Source organism: Phasianus colchicus, chromosome Z (assembly GCF_987193195.1).
Source record: "Phasianus colchicus chromosome Z, bPhaCol1.hap1.1, whole genome shotgun sequence".
Lineage (NCBI taxonomy): Eukaryota > Metazoa > Chordata > Aves > Galliformes > Phasianidae > Phasianus > Phasianus colchicus.
This window is the reverse complement of record NC_143476.1, coordinates 57,505,834-57,518,897: the sequence shown is the minus strand read 5'-3', so window position 1 is coordinate 57,518,897 and position 13,064 is coordinate 57,505,834. Positions and strand designations below refer to the sequence as shown.

Below are 13,064 nucleotides of genomic sequence, written 5' to 3'. Positions count from 1 at the left end.
ATGATTCACCAAGTCAGAACCACGCATGAACAGAACGAGGCGAGGGTCATACATGGAGCAAAAACCACTCTGACGAGCTGATGGCCATCACTCTTGCTTCAGCTCCCTTATACACAACCCACCTATAAGCTAAAATCTAATGTATGCAGTATGTGACTACTGCAGAGACAGAGTTATGGCACAGAAGTTTGGATGAACCCACTCCTGAACGCATACAGCTGGCACCAAAAATGTTTTGATGAAGCAAATTCCCTCTAGCTGAGTAAAGGTAAATTCTTGCCATGAATCTGATAAAAAAGCTAGGCAAAAGAGACCATCTCCCTGCTAGCGTGCCATGGCTTTACACATGTATCAGATGTAGAAACAAACAATTAGAAATGCTTCTTGGTAAAGGCACTTACTGTTTTTACATACTTGTAAGTTTAGTTCTGTTGCATCGAGGAGTTTATCTCCCAGATCATATTTTCATAGAACAGCCCAAATTGGCAGCATTAATAAAAGAGGAAAAAGAGTTTCTCCGTTAAGGTATGAAAATACCAACAACTAATGCAAACTTTAAAACAGGATTTGGTCCTCTCAAAACAGGCAACAGCGTTCAGGCGATAGTGATTTCTTTTCTTAGACGCTAACAAAATGGCATATCCCCAAAAAACAAAAATGGTATATCCCCAAAAAACAAAGTCTTCCCGTTTCAGCCTATGGATATGTCTGCGTTGTGCAGCACACCTACTAATTATCCCCAACAAAAAATACAGCTTCGTAAGACTAACTGTGCTCCACTTTGGCCGGGAAGGAAGAGAACCTCCAAACAGCTTTCTGCTTGCACGGACCAGCAAGCCTGCAATTGTGTGTCTCTGTATCTGGATGGCTGTCCGTAGTAACCTTTCTTGGAGTGTTCTGAGAGCTGCCGGCGGTACTCTTCCTCCTCCTCTCCATCACTGCCACAGCTGCCACGATCCTCCAGGTAAGGTCTGGTAGGAGGTTTCTGGGGTTCTGGAGGGCAGCAGGGGGAAAGAAAGATAACGTTTACTTCCGTTCTGAGAACCTGAAAATAATAATACCTCATTGACCTCATGGTCACTCACAGCACAGAGACCCACATAGAGCCAGTGAAGCCGCTTCTAGCCCGTTTTACCACTATCAGCATTTGTATGGCCGCGGTAGGACTATCAAGAGAGCGGCATCTTATTTCCAGCAAGCTGGAGCTTCGTGTTCAGATTTGCTCCACTCATCACGCCCGGAAGAATGCCAAGTTTTAAAGTATTAACTACTCTGCACCTCACCCCACATGACCAAGAGCTTGGCTGCTCTTCATGCCCCGAGCACAGAGGTTTCCACGCTACTGCTGGTACCGCAACTGAGCGCCGTCTTCCTCAAACTGTTCTGCACCATCCATTTCTGCACCATTCTCTGTATGCCTGCTTCCTTTCCTTGCATCTCTGGCCTGCTGTCTCAAGGCCTGAGATGTGATATTTCTTAAACTCATGGCCTTCATTCAAGGCTCTTATGATGGCTCCCATCTCTAAAAAAAGCACGCGTTTCCTTTTTATACACTTTGGTGCTGCCCATTTAATGTGACACCAAGCAGACATACGTCATTGCAGTCTGCCAAAGGCGTCTCACCGGTGTCAAAACCTGCGATTTTTGCAGCCCCACGCTGTACACAAATGAGGTGTCACCCTCTTTCCATGCTGCCACCGTGCCCCTTCCCAGGGCAGCCATTACCATTCCTCTAAAGCGCTAACAGCACTGGTTGCTGGAAGCAGTGGGGGATTCAAAACCAGAAAAAGCGCCCCTGCGGATCTTGCTCTGAAACGCACGGCCCCGTGCGGCCGCCCTGAAGCAAGGAATAGCCTCAGCAGGCGAGGGCGCTCCCCGTTATCCAGGAGCTCTCTCTCGGGCGCCATTAGCTCTCCTCGCGGCAGCGGCACTGAGGCGCTGGAGCGGGGCCAGGAGCAGCCGCCTCGCACCTTGCCGTTACGAAGACGGTCCCTGCTGGGCCGGGAGGGGAACGTCAGCCGTCAGCCTGTTCTATGCTGCCGCAGCGCCCCTTGCAGGGCAGCCCTTACCATTCCTCCCAAAAGGTCGCCGTGCTGATTTCCCTCAGGAGGCAAATACTCTGCAGATGTGGTTAAGAAAGACTGAGAATAAGACCCTGAAGCTATCCTAACATTCCTGTGCACGGGCCATCTCCTACTCCGACTATAAAGCATGAAGGCTTTTTGCTCCCGCTGCCTCTCCCTGTCTGACAGCGAGCTTGGAAGGACAGGCAGTCTGATCTCGGTGGCTTTCAGGGGACAGCGAATAGTGGTAACAGTGACTCCCTCCTCATCACTCTCCTCTCCATGTCTCTTACTTTTCTCGGTTGCCTTTCTCGGTGGGGGTGCTTTTGAGGAGGGCCCCTCGCCTGGATCTTCCTCTGCTTCTTCTGCTTCTTCTTCTTTCCGTTCCACACGTGAGGTGAGGACACCCGTTTCCATTTCTGGCCTTCCATACGGAAACGGACATTGATACCGGTGCCTCCTGCAATTGGTCAAGATTGACTTGGAGGTTTCCCCTTTGTAGTCCTGAAACTCTCTCTCTCCACAATAGGATTATATAGAGCTCGGTAAGCAGAAGCCAAGCCCCAAATAAGCCATTCCTTCTCAGATCTGCGCCATCCCTTACCCAAATGCTCGCGTAGTTCCTCAGAGTCCCACAGGTGTTCAGGAGGAAAATCCCATGACGCCGGGGGTCCCCACACTTTTAATCTCTTTCCTAGACTTCTCCATATTCCCTGCCACTCCACGTTCTCTGGCTGTGGGAAAAGCTTCCTCCACGTAATGTAAAATAGTACTGCAGAGAATATGTTCAGGGAGTCTGATAGCACAGTACCTAAGCTGGCAACCCAAACACACATAATGAACTGAGAAAGCACCTGGAAAAAACAGTCCAAACATCGTATTGTCTGTTAAGTTAGCTGGGATGTATAGGAACCAGGCAGGTATCTCCATCACTGCCCTTAATTGGCTATAGGTATATGCAGCTCTGACACTGAACATGCGGAACTTAAGAAGGAAGCAATATGTTCCAAGGAACACCATGGTCTCCTCAGTCCTCTATACAATGCTCTTAAGATGAAGGAGAGATCTGTAGCTGCCCGCATTCTCCACCAATAATTGTCACGGAGTTATCCCTAGATCTGAGTGTGTGACGGGGGGCACAGGTCCGGGAAAAAGAAAAGGAGAGACAAAGGAACAAAGAAGAAAAAGAAAGGGGTACCATCAGTTTGGCGTGCAATCTGGCCGGCCACAGCACACTTTGTGTTTTCCCATGACACTGCCACATCAGCCTGACTTTTTTTCCTGTTAACACAGAAAACTCACGTCTCTGTGCTGTGAAGCAAGATGCCCAGGGAGATTTTAAGTGTCTTAATTTTGTCTGCTGAATAGACCGTTGACTCTCAGAATCGTAGAATCATAGAATCCTTAGAGCTGGAAGGGACCTCTAGAGGCCATTCAGTCCCACTCCCCTTCAGTGAACAGGGACGTGCAGAGCTACATCACGTTGCCCGGAGTTTGATGCAGCCCCTCTTTGATAGTCTGCAGGGATGGAGCATCAACCACATCTCTAGGCAAGCTGTTCCAGTGCCCTCACTGTAAAAGACTTTTTCCGTATATCCAACCTATATCTGCCCTCTTCAAGCTCAAAACCATTTCCCCTTGTTCTGGCTCCACAGACCCTGCTAAAGAGTTTGTCCCCTTCTCTCCTGTCGCTCCCCTTGAGATACTGAAAGGCCGCTGTCAGGTCACCTCACAGCCTTCTCTTCTGCGGGCTGGACAGCCCCAGTTCTCTCAGACTGTCCTCGTAGGAGAGATGTCCCCTCCACTGGCTCATTTCTGTGGCCCTCCTCTGGATGCGCTCCATCAGGTCCACGTTTCTCCTGCACTGACTACCACACGTCTGAACGCAGTACTCCAGGTGAGGCCTCACCAGCACACGGTAGAGGGGCAGTTTCATAGAATCACAGAATCACAGAATGGCCTGGATTGAAAAGGACCACGGTGATCATCTTGTTTCAACTCCCTGCTATATGCAGGGTCGCCAGCCAGTAGTACAGGCTGCCCAGCCTGGCCTTGAATACCTCCAGGGATGGGGCATCCACAACCTCCTTGGGCAACCCGTTCCAGTGTGTCACCACCCTCTGTGTGAAGAACTGCCTCCTACTAGACCTCCCTGTCTCACTTTAAAACCGCTCCCCCTTGTGTGGCACTTCTCAGCCTCGTAAACAGCCGTTCCCCCTCCCGTTCATATGCCCCCTTCAAGTACTGGAAGGCCACAATGAAGTCTCCCTGGAGCCTTCTCTTTTCCAAGCCACTGAAGCCCAGTTCCCTCAACTTTTGCTCGTAGGAGAGATGCTCCAGCCCTCCGATCATCTTAGCGGCCCACCCATAGGACGCCCTCAGCTGTCACCATGAGGGCTGTGGGTAGAAGAGCCACTGGGCTCAGAAACACTCGGGAGAAGAGTCTCAGCTGAAAGCCCCCCTGAGACCACCAAACCAACCCCCACAGCGATGCGGCTGTTGCCAAGTCCATATCCCGTGGGAACATGACAAGGAAGCTGGCATGCTGCCCATAACCTTTCCATGCTGCCCGTTACCCTTTCCGTGCTGGGGCCGTTCCCTTGGAGGCTTCCCAAGACTTCTTTTCTGGCCGAGGCCTCCACGCAGGTCAATCCTGCTGGCCAAACTCCCGTGGCTGAGGGAGGGAAGATTTAGGTTGGATGTCAGGGGGAAGTTCTTTACTACGAGAGTAATGAGGTGCTGGAACAGGCTGCCCAGAGAGGTTGTGGATGCCCCATCCCTGGAGGTGTTCAAGGGCAGATTGGATGGCGCCCTGGGCAGCCAGGTCTAGTATGAAACGGAGAGGTTGTCTGGCCTTGCATGTGGCAGGGGGGTTGGAGATTCGTGATCCTTGAGGCCCCTTCCAATCCTGGCTGTTCTGTGATTCATTTTCCTCTCTGGAGCTCCCTGAGTGGCAGAAGTGGGAGAGGAATACCCTCCCACCTACGGGAGGTTCCCATGGGATTTGGAGTCAGCAACAGCAGCAGCACCATGGGGGCTGGTTTTGGGGACGCACCACCTGAGCCGCATTCTCAGCCACGGTGGGTTTCTAAGCCCCGTGCCTGTTGCAGCACCCGCCAGCCTTCACAGATGTCCCTCACATCCCTCCAGACAACACAGGGCCAGGGCACCATCATCTCCTTTTCCTTGGTTCACTCGCATCAGAGTGAGGAATGTCCAGTTTCTGCTGGACAAGTAGAAATGGGCTGCTCAGAGAAAGCCTGTGAAAGAACACCAGGGCAAACACACGTCGCTGAGATGGAATAATTTGGTGTTTTATTTTTTAAAGAAGCTGTTTTCTAGAATGTCTCCGGATGTCTTTAGTCGATGTCATTTTAGTCCTGCACTCTTGCCATGAACCTGCACCCGATAAATGCACGTGTGTCCTGCATTTCCCCAGTTGTTGAGTACAACGAGCTTTATATGCCAAAAGCCTCTGGGGGTCCCGGTCTGCAAAACAAAGAAGACAGGAGACTTCACTCCTGGCCTGGAAGCAACCGCAGCTGCCTCCGTGCATTTCCTTGTGAGCATGGCTGACGAGGAGGCTTTTCTCTGCTTCCCTTCTCCTGAGCAGCCCCACTAAGGCCCCCTGTGCCCCAGCAGAGCCAACGTCTGGCCTGTGGGAGCAGGATGAGCAGCGGTGGAGGCCTGATGCCATGTGGTCCCCGAGGACGTGGGGCCTAGCAGACGTAGAGCTGCCAGGCGCCTCTGTCCAGCTCACGCTTGCTTCTTCCCCTTTCACTCTTCCCTTCACTGTGGACTCTGTGTGGGCGGTATGGCTGGGGAGCACACCTGCACGTGGGCTGTCTAGGAGTGCCAGCGCAGACAGCAGCTCCGGCCAGCCACTGGGAACAGGGCGTGCACGTGGCACTGTCTCCTGGCTCTCACCATCTGACACCTGCATTTTAGGGCATTTCCCAGCACGTGCAAGGCTCTGCCAAAACAGGTGGGCACCGCGGGGGAACCCTGTGCTCCTGCACAGCGCTTGGCCCAACACGGTGCTCTCCCTGCTTCAATTCAGCTACCCTGCCATGTCATGTGCTCTTGGCCCTCTGAACCTCAGCACGTTTCTTCTAGCCGGCGCTGGACCCCTGCCTTGGCAGGGACTGCCCACACTTCCTCCTGCCACTGACCTGCTGCCAAAGTGTTCTGGAATGGTCTCCTGCCCGCACGCAATGACTGTACCTGCAGTTCAAAAGTCTGGGACAGCTCTTCCCGGAGATCGTAGGTGAATTTCCCAAGCAAACCTTTGTTCTCTCCTTTCTCATCCAGTCCCTACGAGATAAAGCACGGGGTCAACACGCGTGTCACACCTGGGCCGCCGGAGCTTCAGCAGCTCCTGCAGCTCTGCTGCAGGATGTGCTGGCGCTGAGTCTCTCCTTGAGCACTGCTCAAAGGACATACTGGTCCTCTTCTCCGTATGCCCCCTAGCAGAAGCCCTTCCCTACAGCTACGTCCCAGCCCCATGTACCAACAGACACTCACAAAGACGGCGAAATCACGGGGAGCGCTGCTGATGTGCCACAAGGTTGTGTCCACTGTGTGCTGCACAGTGACTGCAGTCGGCTGGACTTCTGTGGGCAAGTTGAAGACCATCTGGCTCTGAGATGTTTTCACAGGCCAGCAGTATCCCGGGGAAGCGTCCAGCTGAAAGCAGAGAGCAGGGAGTCATGAGGCCCATGCTGCTGCCCGTGCAGCCCAGACCACAGGCAGCACTGAGTATGCGAGCTGCTTTGGTGCTGCAGACAACAGGTAGGGAAGCAGACAGGCATGGGAAAGAAAACTCTCCAAGTTCCCATGGAGAGGAAAATATCCGTTATGAAACGTGGGATACCCCACACCGGAGTCAGGGCTGTGAAGAAAGCTCCTGTTTTGCCCAGCAGCTGACAAAGGCAAACAGGGTGGCCGAGGAGAAGATTCCTCACGCAGCCCCGACCACGGATAGTGGGATGCAGGATGTAGCAGCACAGCTCAGCCCAGGTCAGCCTGCCTTCAGAGGAATACCACTGGTTTCTGGTAAGCCAAGCCCCGAGGGAGACCTCAGGAGCCAGGCACCTGAGGAGCACCATGGGCTTGAGCAGTACTGCAGAGGGGCCTGAAGGGAGAGTCCCGGGGGCTTCCCCCAGCTGGACAGGGGGGAACAAAAGCAGCACTGAGGATCTCTGCTACCATACCTGCTCAAAGGTTTCCAGCATGTTTGGAGCGCACAGGAACCAAGCCACCCTGCAGTACCATGCAGACCTGGATGATCTCTGCAGGTCTATGGACACCCCTGAATTGAGAAGAGAGCAGATGATTGCCACGGGCCCAGTCTCCCAGCACCTAGTCGGCTCAGGCTATTTCTAAGACTGCCTGCTGACAGCATCCCTCTCTCAGGGCCACAGAGATGAGGTCTGCGGACAGTGGAAGGCAGCAAGGCCCTGCGCGAAGGACAGCAGGCTCAAGTCAAGGCCGCGCTGCGTGGGGAGAGCTAAGGACAACCTGGACCCGTTTCGGTCCCTGAGAAATCTCAGCAAAGCGCAGTAACTCCTGTCAGGGGCGTGCCAGGGGCACCACTGCAGGGAGCGAGGGCTTGAGGGGGCTGAGCCGCTGAGCCAAGGGAGCCGCGGTGCCACAGTGATTTGGGCCAGGTGATTTAGTCTCATCCAGCTCTTCCTCAGAGAGACGAGGCCGCAGCACAGTCTCCTTTTGGCAGCGCTGAGCATAAGCCCAGCGTAAGAAGACGTGCCTGTCTGGGTCCATACCTGCACTTTTCAGAGCCCGGTCAGACTTTGTGAAGCAGTTTTCCCGAGGCCTCACAGGCACTGCCTCTTTCAAGAGCTGGACTTCCTGGGGAAGACAGAAAGCAGTACAGGAGATGAGCATGTCAGCGGGCTGCTACGTTGGACCACGGCCTACAGTTGGACACCGTTCCGTGTCAGAGCCAAAGAACTTTCTCAGGAAGCGTCGGAAAGCAAAACACAGGCCTCGTCTGCAGAGGCCCTCCGACTCTTTTCATCAGGAAGAGTTAAGGGCTGGACAGGAGTTGTTGTGTCCCCCGCCACAGTATGGGCCTGGGCACCAGTTGTCCGCCTCCACTCTCTCCAGATGAGCTGTGGCAGGGTGGGATACGTCCGGAAGGGCCCCCAGGTGTCTCCACTCTCTGGGAAGACACTCTCTGGGCTGCCAGAGCTCCTGGATGACCAGGACAACAATGCAGGCAGCTTTCCAGCAGCAGGAGGTGGCACGTTAAACGTGACCAGGAGAAAGCCTGTGCAGAAGGGGAGCTCAACCAGCAATGGCTGGCGTGAGATGAGTGGCGGGGGTCAGCACGCAAATCCCACAGGCAGCCCTACAGAAATGCCCTGCCCAAGGCTCTGCTCATCCTAGCCTCTTCCCTAAAGCGCAGGATCACCTTCATCACAGTGCCACGCTGTTCCGCCAGGTAAGACAACCCCTTCCTCTGGTCTTCAGTCCCCTGGGTTTGCTCAGTCACCGAGTTCCTGCAAACGCACACAAGGCAGATGTTGTCAGAGAGCTGCCCAGCCCCTGAAGTGCACTCAGAGCCCACAGATGAGCAGACACACAGACACTCCTTTGTGCTTCCTTTTCTTTCCAAGCTTAGGAGTGCTTCCCACCACCTGCTTTAGTGTTTAGTAAAAGGCAGAGAGGGAAAGGCACAAGCCCTGGGGATTGTGCAAGGCAGCGCAAATGGCAAGAGCTCGTCTGCCACTATCCCACCAAGAGAGCAGCAGGTCAGATGGGGGCCCTTACCCTGAGTTCATCAAGCGTGGAGCAGTCTGCAGCGACGGCATCTGAAAGGGAAAGGCCATTTCCATTGGAGCACCAGTCACTGCTGGCAACAGCAGGACGCGTGCATTTGCCCAACCACCACGGTGTCCTCTGTGGGAATTCCCTGTCCCTCAGCAATCGTCACTGACCTGCAAGAAATCCTTTGTCCACGGTACTCTTGCCAGCAAGATTCCACAGTAGGCACCAGCTGTCATTTGCAGCACAGACAGAAAGTTATTTCACTATGGTTTCTAAGGATTGCCACAGTCCCACTGTCTCCCCCCCAAACCAAGGTGCAAGATTTTCCCTGAGGAAGTGGGGGACTGACCGGGGCAGAGAGCACGTGGCTGCAAGAAAGGACCCTCTTCTCCAACCCTGACTATAAAGCACAAAGGCTTTGGGCTCCCACTGCCTCTCCCTGCCTGACGGCGAGCCTGGAAGGACAGGCAGCCTCCCTTCATAGCCTTGGCTGGGCAGAGCACCACTCTTAAGCTGGCTGACTGGTACGGGGGACGAAGGCTACGGGGCTGTGGGAGCTCCGGCACAACAGAGTCCAAAGGGAAAGCTGTGAAATGGCCCTGCACTGGCTCTCGAGCCAGGTGGGATCTGAGTGTGAACAGCGTCTCCGGAGCTCCCCGAGCGGCAGAAGTGAGAGGTGCGAAGGGCCCCGCGGGTGCTTCAGCGCCTGCCCACACGCTGGAGATCCCACCTAGCGTTTGTACTGCTGGCAGCAGGCAAATACTCACTGAGAGCAGACAGAAAGACCAGGAAAAGCAGCACGCAGAGCCCAGAGTTCTTTTTGGTCATCTCTTCCCTGAAAAAGAAGGAGTCGCGGTGTTGGCAGCGCTCAGGGTTTGGGGCAGACCCCTTCTCAGGGCTACCTCCTCTTACAAGCTGCGAAGCAGCAAGGCGGGGAGTCCGCTGCTGGCAAAGAACAGCCAACAGAGCAGCCCCCAGAAGGAGCGGGGCTTCCCTCAGCTACCTTCAGCACCACAGGCAAAACATGCCAAACATGCTGGTTCCAAGAGCACCTTCAGGAAGGGCACTGAAGTAACCCAGGGAAGAAAGCAGACCCAGCAAGAGAAAGCGGTGGCTCATGGGATCTCCCTGCTGTGGGCTTGACTTCTCTTTTGCTGAGGAGTCAAATCTCCTTCTACTGGAGATGAAGAAACACCCCCCGCTTTGAGGTGTCCTCCACAGGCCGGCTGCAGCCGTCTACTCCTGGCCTCCTTTAACTCCTGCTGCCTCGCACCCCCACATCCCAGCCAGAGGCTCGGATGAGACGTTTTGAGCTGTGTCAGGTGTGTAACTGGGGCTTTGCTCCCATCCCTCCTGAGCCGCTGCCATAGCTCCAGAAGCACGGAGCTGCTGCTGGCGGGAGCCAAGTTCTTTCTCCCGGTGGGTAGCAGCACCGCCAGCCTGGCCTGCCCACCCCGACCCACGGAAACCCCCAATACCACATTGCGCAGGTGCTGTACTCACATAGTGGAGATGCTTGTGCCAAGGAGTCTCTTGAGGAAGACCACGGTCTGAGAGTTTCTCAGATAATTTCTGATGTTTGACCCTGGCAAAGAAAGGGGAGAAAGAAAAGCTCGAGCACGTCCTCAAGGCGTACCAGACAGGACCGTGTCAGACCCTCTAAGAAGGGCTGGGAGCCGGTCCGGATCGCAGCAGAGGCAGGGGCAGGGGCACGGCTGCGGTTGCGTCCTGGACAAGGGGCAGCTGGGTGCATCCTGCGAGCGGGACACCGAGGGCTGGCAAGGATCACCTAGCAGGCACACCGTGGCGGCATGTTCAGGGATGGAGGTCAGCCTTCGGCTTGCTGCCCCAGCTCCTGTTGTACTGGGGTGCCCCTTGCTGGCCAAAACGTCCCCCAGAAACCTGGCGGAGCAAAGCAGCCCCCGACTTACCCACATTGTATGCAGCACTGCTTCTGCAGCTGGCTGGCCCAGCCTGGGTCACCGGAGAGGGGCTGCAGCTGTGGAGGAAAACGAAAAGCCCTGCTGTGCACCGTCTCCACGCCACGGGAGCCGTGGCCAGCGGGACTGACCAGCTTGGAGGCCCCGGCCAGAAGAGACACCTACCTGTTTTCTGGGAGCCGGCTGCTCTCCGTTTCTGCCCCTCTCAGGTTCCTGTCAGCTCTTCTCACCCTCACCCTTTCAGGGGGCATCTGTGTCCCTCTTGATCTCTGGGGAGACTTTCTCCTCCTCATGCTGTGGAGGAATCAAGCCTTCCCCTTCTCAGTGTCCCCTTCAGCAGCAGGAAAGTCTGCGCAGAGGAAGGCCACTGAGCAACAAGTCCAAAAACGATCCGCAGGAGAAGCGCGCCTGCCCCGAGCACACAGCCACCAGGACACCACCGCGAGCTCCTTCCACACGCGTTGGCAGCCACGGCCAACAGTGCCAGGTGGCGGCTCAGCGGGGCAGACTGTGGCACCCAGTCCTGACGTCACAAAGGCCTGGGCCTGCACAGCGTCAGCGCATGCCTCTGACCTCACAATCGGGGCTAGGGGCCAGCAGGGCTGGGAGGTGGGAGACCCCGCCGGTTTCATGGTACGTCCGCCCTTGACAGCCCTGGGGCCCAGCTAATTGTAGCCCAAAGTTCGTGAGCCATTTCGCTATCATCAGATATCTCCATGGTGTGCTGCCGTGGGTTATACCTGCGTTGCAGAAAGGGATCGGCTTGGATCCTGTATGTGGGGAGAACAGCACCACGGTACTTCGATGAGTTACCGCAGAAACCCTTTTTTGCTTTTATTAATTAAATCTCGGCCTGACTTTGAATTCCCGAGTGTTCCAGTCGTATATTGTGAGAAATTTGAGTAACATTGTGAGATGCACTGGTACAAACCAGTTCTGTAGTTTGAATGCCAGGCAGAGGGGAAGGCTAACTATGAGAGGTTGTGCCAGCATGCCGTAGCAGGTAAAAACTAAAGAAGAAGAGGAGGAGAACGCAGAGAGGCTAACCAAGCAGTAAACAGGGACGGGACATCGGCTGAGGGAATGAGGAGCCTCGCTCAGGCTGTGTGGCTGGAAGTCCTCGGCCAGTGAGGGAATGGAGAAAATATGCACTGGGAAGTAGTAAATAGAAACTGTTGTGTCACTCTGGTCTGGCGCACCCTTGTCAAGTTTGCCCGCTTCTGCCAAAGCGTGAAAGGAATTAGGATTCCTAGCAAATTTCACCTAAGCCCCAACTACGGAATACGAGCATTTCTCACAAGGTGAATGCGTGTGCCACACCTCACCCAGCAATCCTTGGCAAGAGATGAGTGGCGGGGGTCAGCAGGGAAGTCCCGTAGGCAGCCCACACAGGAACTGAATCTCTTGGGCTTGTTCACTCACCAGAGAGGGCAAGTTTCTGCAGACCCACAAGTCAGAGAGCTGCCCAGCCCCTGACTCAGCACTCAGAGCTCACAGATGAGCAGACACACAGGAACAGGCACTCCTCTGGGTCTCCCTTTCTTTGCAAGCTTAGGGGGGCCTCCCATCACCTCCACATTTAGCAAACGGCAGAGAGGGAAAGGTACGAGGCCTGGGGACTGTGCAAAGCAGCGCAAATGGCAAGAGCTCATCTGCCACTATCCCACCAAGAGAGCGACAGGTCAGATGGGGGGCTCTTCCCATAAGCTCCTCCGGGATGGAGCAGTCTGTGACGACAGTGCCTGTAAGGGAAAGACTTCCCATTGGAGCACCAGTCACTGCTGGGAGCGGGAAGATGGGTGCATGTGCCCTACAGATATCCTCTGTGGGAATTTCTTGTCTTTCAACAATCGTCACGGAGCTTGGCAGTGACAGATGACTGCCATAGTCCCAGTGTCTCCTCCCAAACGAGGGTGAAAGACCTGGGGGACTGGGTCAGAGAGCACATGGCTGCAAGCAGGGTCCCCTTTCATTTGCTTGGGAGCTTGTCACAGCCCTGGTCTCCAGGTGCATTCAGCACCCAGCAGCTACCCCAGCCTTCCCTTCTCTCACTAATGGTTACTATCATCCCCAGGCTCCTCTAGCTGGGAGAGAGACCTTCCCATCCCTCTCTTTCCAAATAGCCATTCTGTCATAGAATCTATTATTCTGTTCTATCGATCTGTTCTATTCTATTCTATGGCTTTATCTATGAATATTCTATTCCATTCTTTTCTATCTATGAGTCCACGATTCTATCACTATCACACCGCGTAAAAGGTTGGTCTCCCTC

At 54.6% G+C, this 13,064-nt stretch overlaps 1 protein-coding gene across 2 annotated transcripts; it reads right to left on the bottom strand.

Annotated features, from left to right (window-relative positions):
• Window positions 1–358: 358 nt before the first annotated feature.
• On the bottom strand, window positions 359–11,821 carry LOC149913003 (sperm-associated antigen 4 protein-like). Of its 2 annotated transcripts, none has more exons than XM_090130536.1 (12): window positions 10,958–11,821; window positions 10,784–10,851; window positions 10,356–10,437; window positions 9,620–9,687; window positions 9,023–9,081; window positions 8,856–8,896; window positions 8,497–8,584; window positions 7,847–7,931; window positions 7,277–7,374; window positions 6,588–6,749; window positions 6,288–6,377; window positions 359–993 (listed from the first exon to the last, which is right to left on the bottom strand). In XM_090130536.1, the coding sequence occupies exons 1-12, from the start codon at window positions 11,083–11,085 to the stop codon at window positions 766–768; spliced, it is 1,197 nt and encodes a 398-aa protein (XP_089986662.1). In that variant the 5' UTR covers window positions 11,086–11,821; the 3' UTR covers window positions 359–765. The 2 variants fall into 2 exon arrangements, with proteins under 2 accessions (XP_089986662.1, XP_089986663.1); XM_090130537.1 differs by lacking the exon at window positions 359–993 and adding an exon at window positions 3,911–5,552.
• Window positions 11,822–13,064: the final 1,243 nt, after the last annotated feature.

What these genes read in the sequence shown, in the direction of transcription:
- LOC149913003 (XM_090130536.1), bottom strand. Translation starts at nt 11,085, where the DNA reads ATGAGGAGGAGAAAGTCTCCCCAGAGATCAAGAGGGACACAGATGCCC. An exon ending in AGCGTGGCACTGTGATGAAG is followed by an intron (nt 7,932 to 8,496) that starts GTGATCCTGCGC and finishes TGTCTTCCCCAG; the next exon opens with GAAGTCCAGCTCTTGAAAGA. An exon ending in TGCTGGAAACCTTTGAGCAG is followed by an intron (nt 6,750 to 7,276) that starts GTATGGTAGCAG and finishes CTCTGCTTTCAG; the next exon opens with CTGGACGCTTCCCCGGGATA.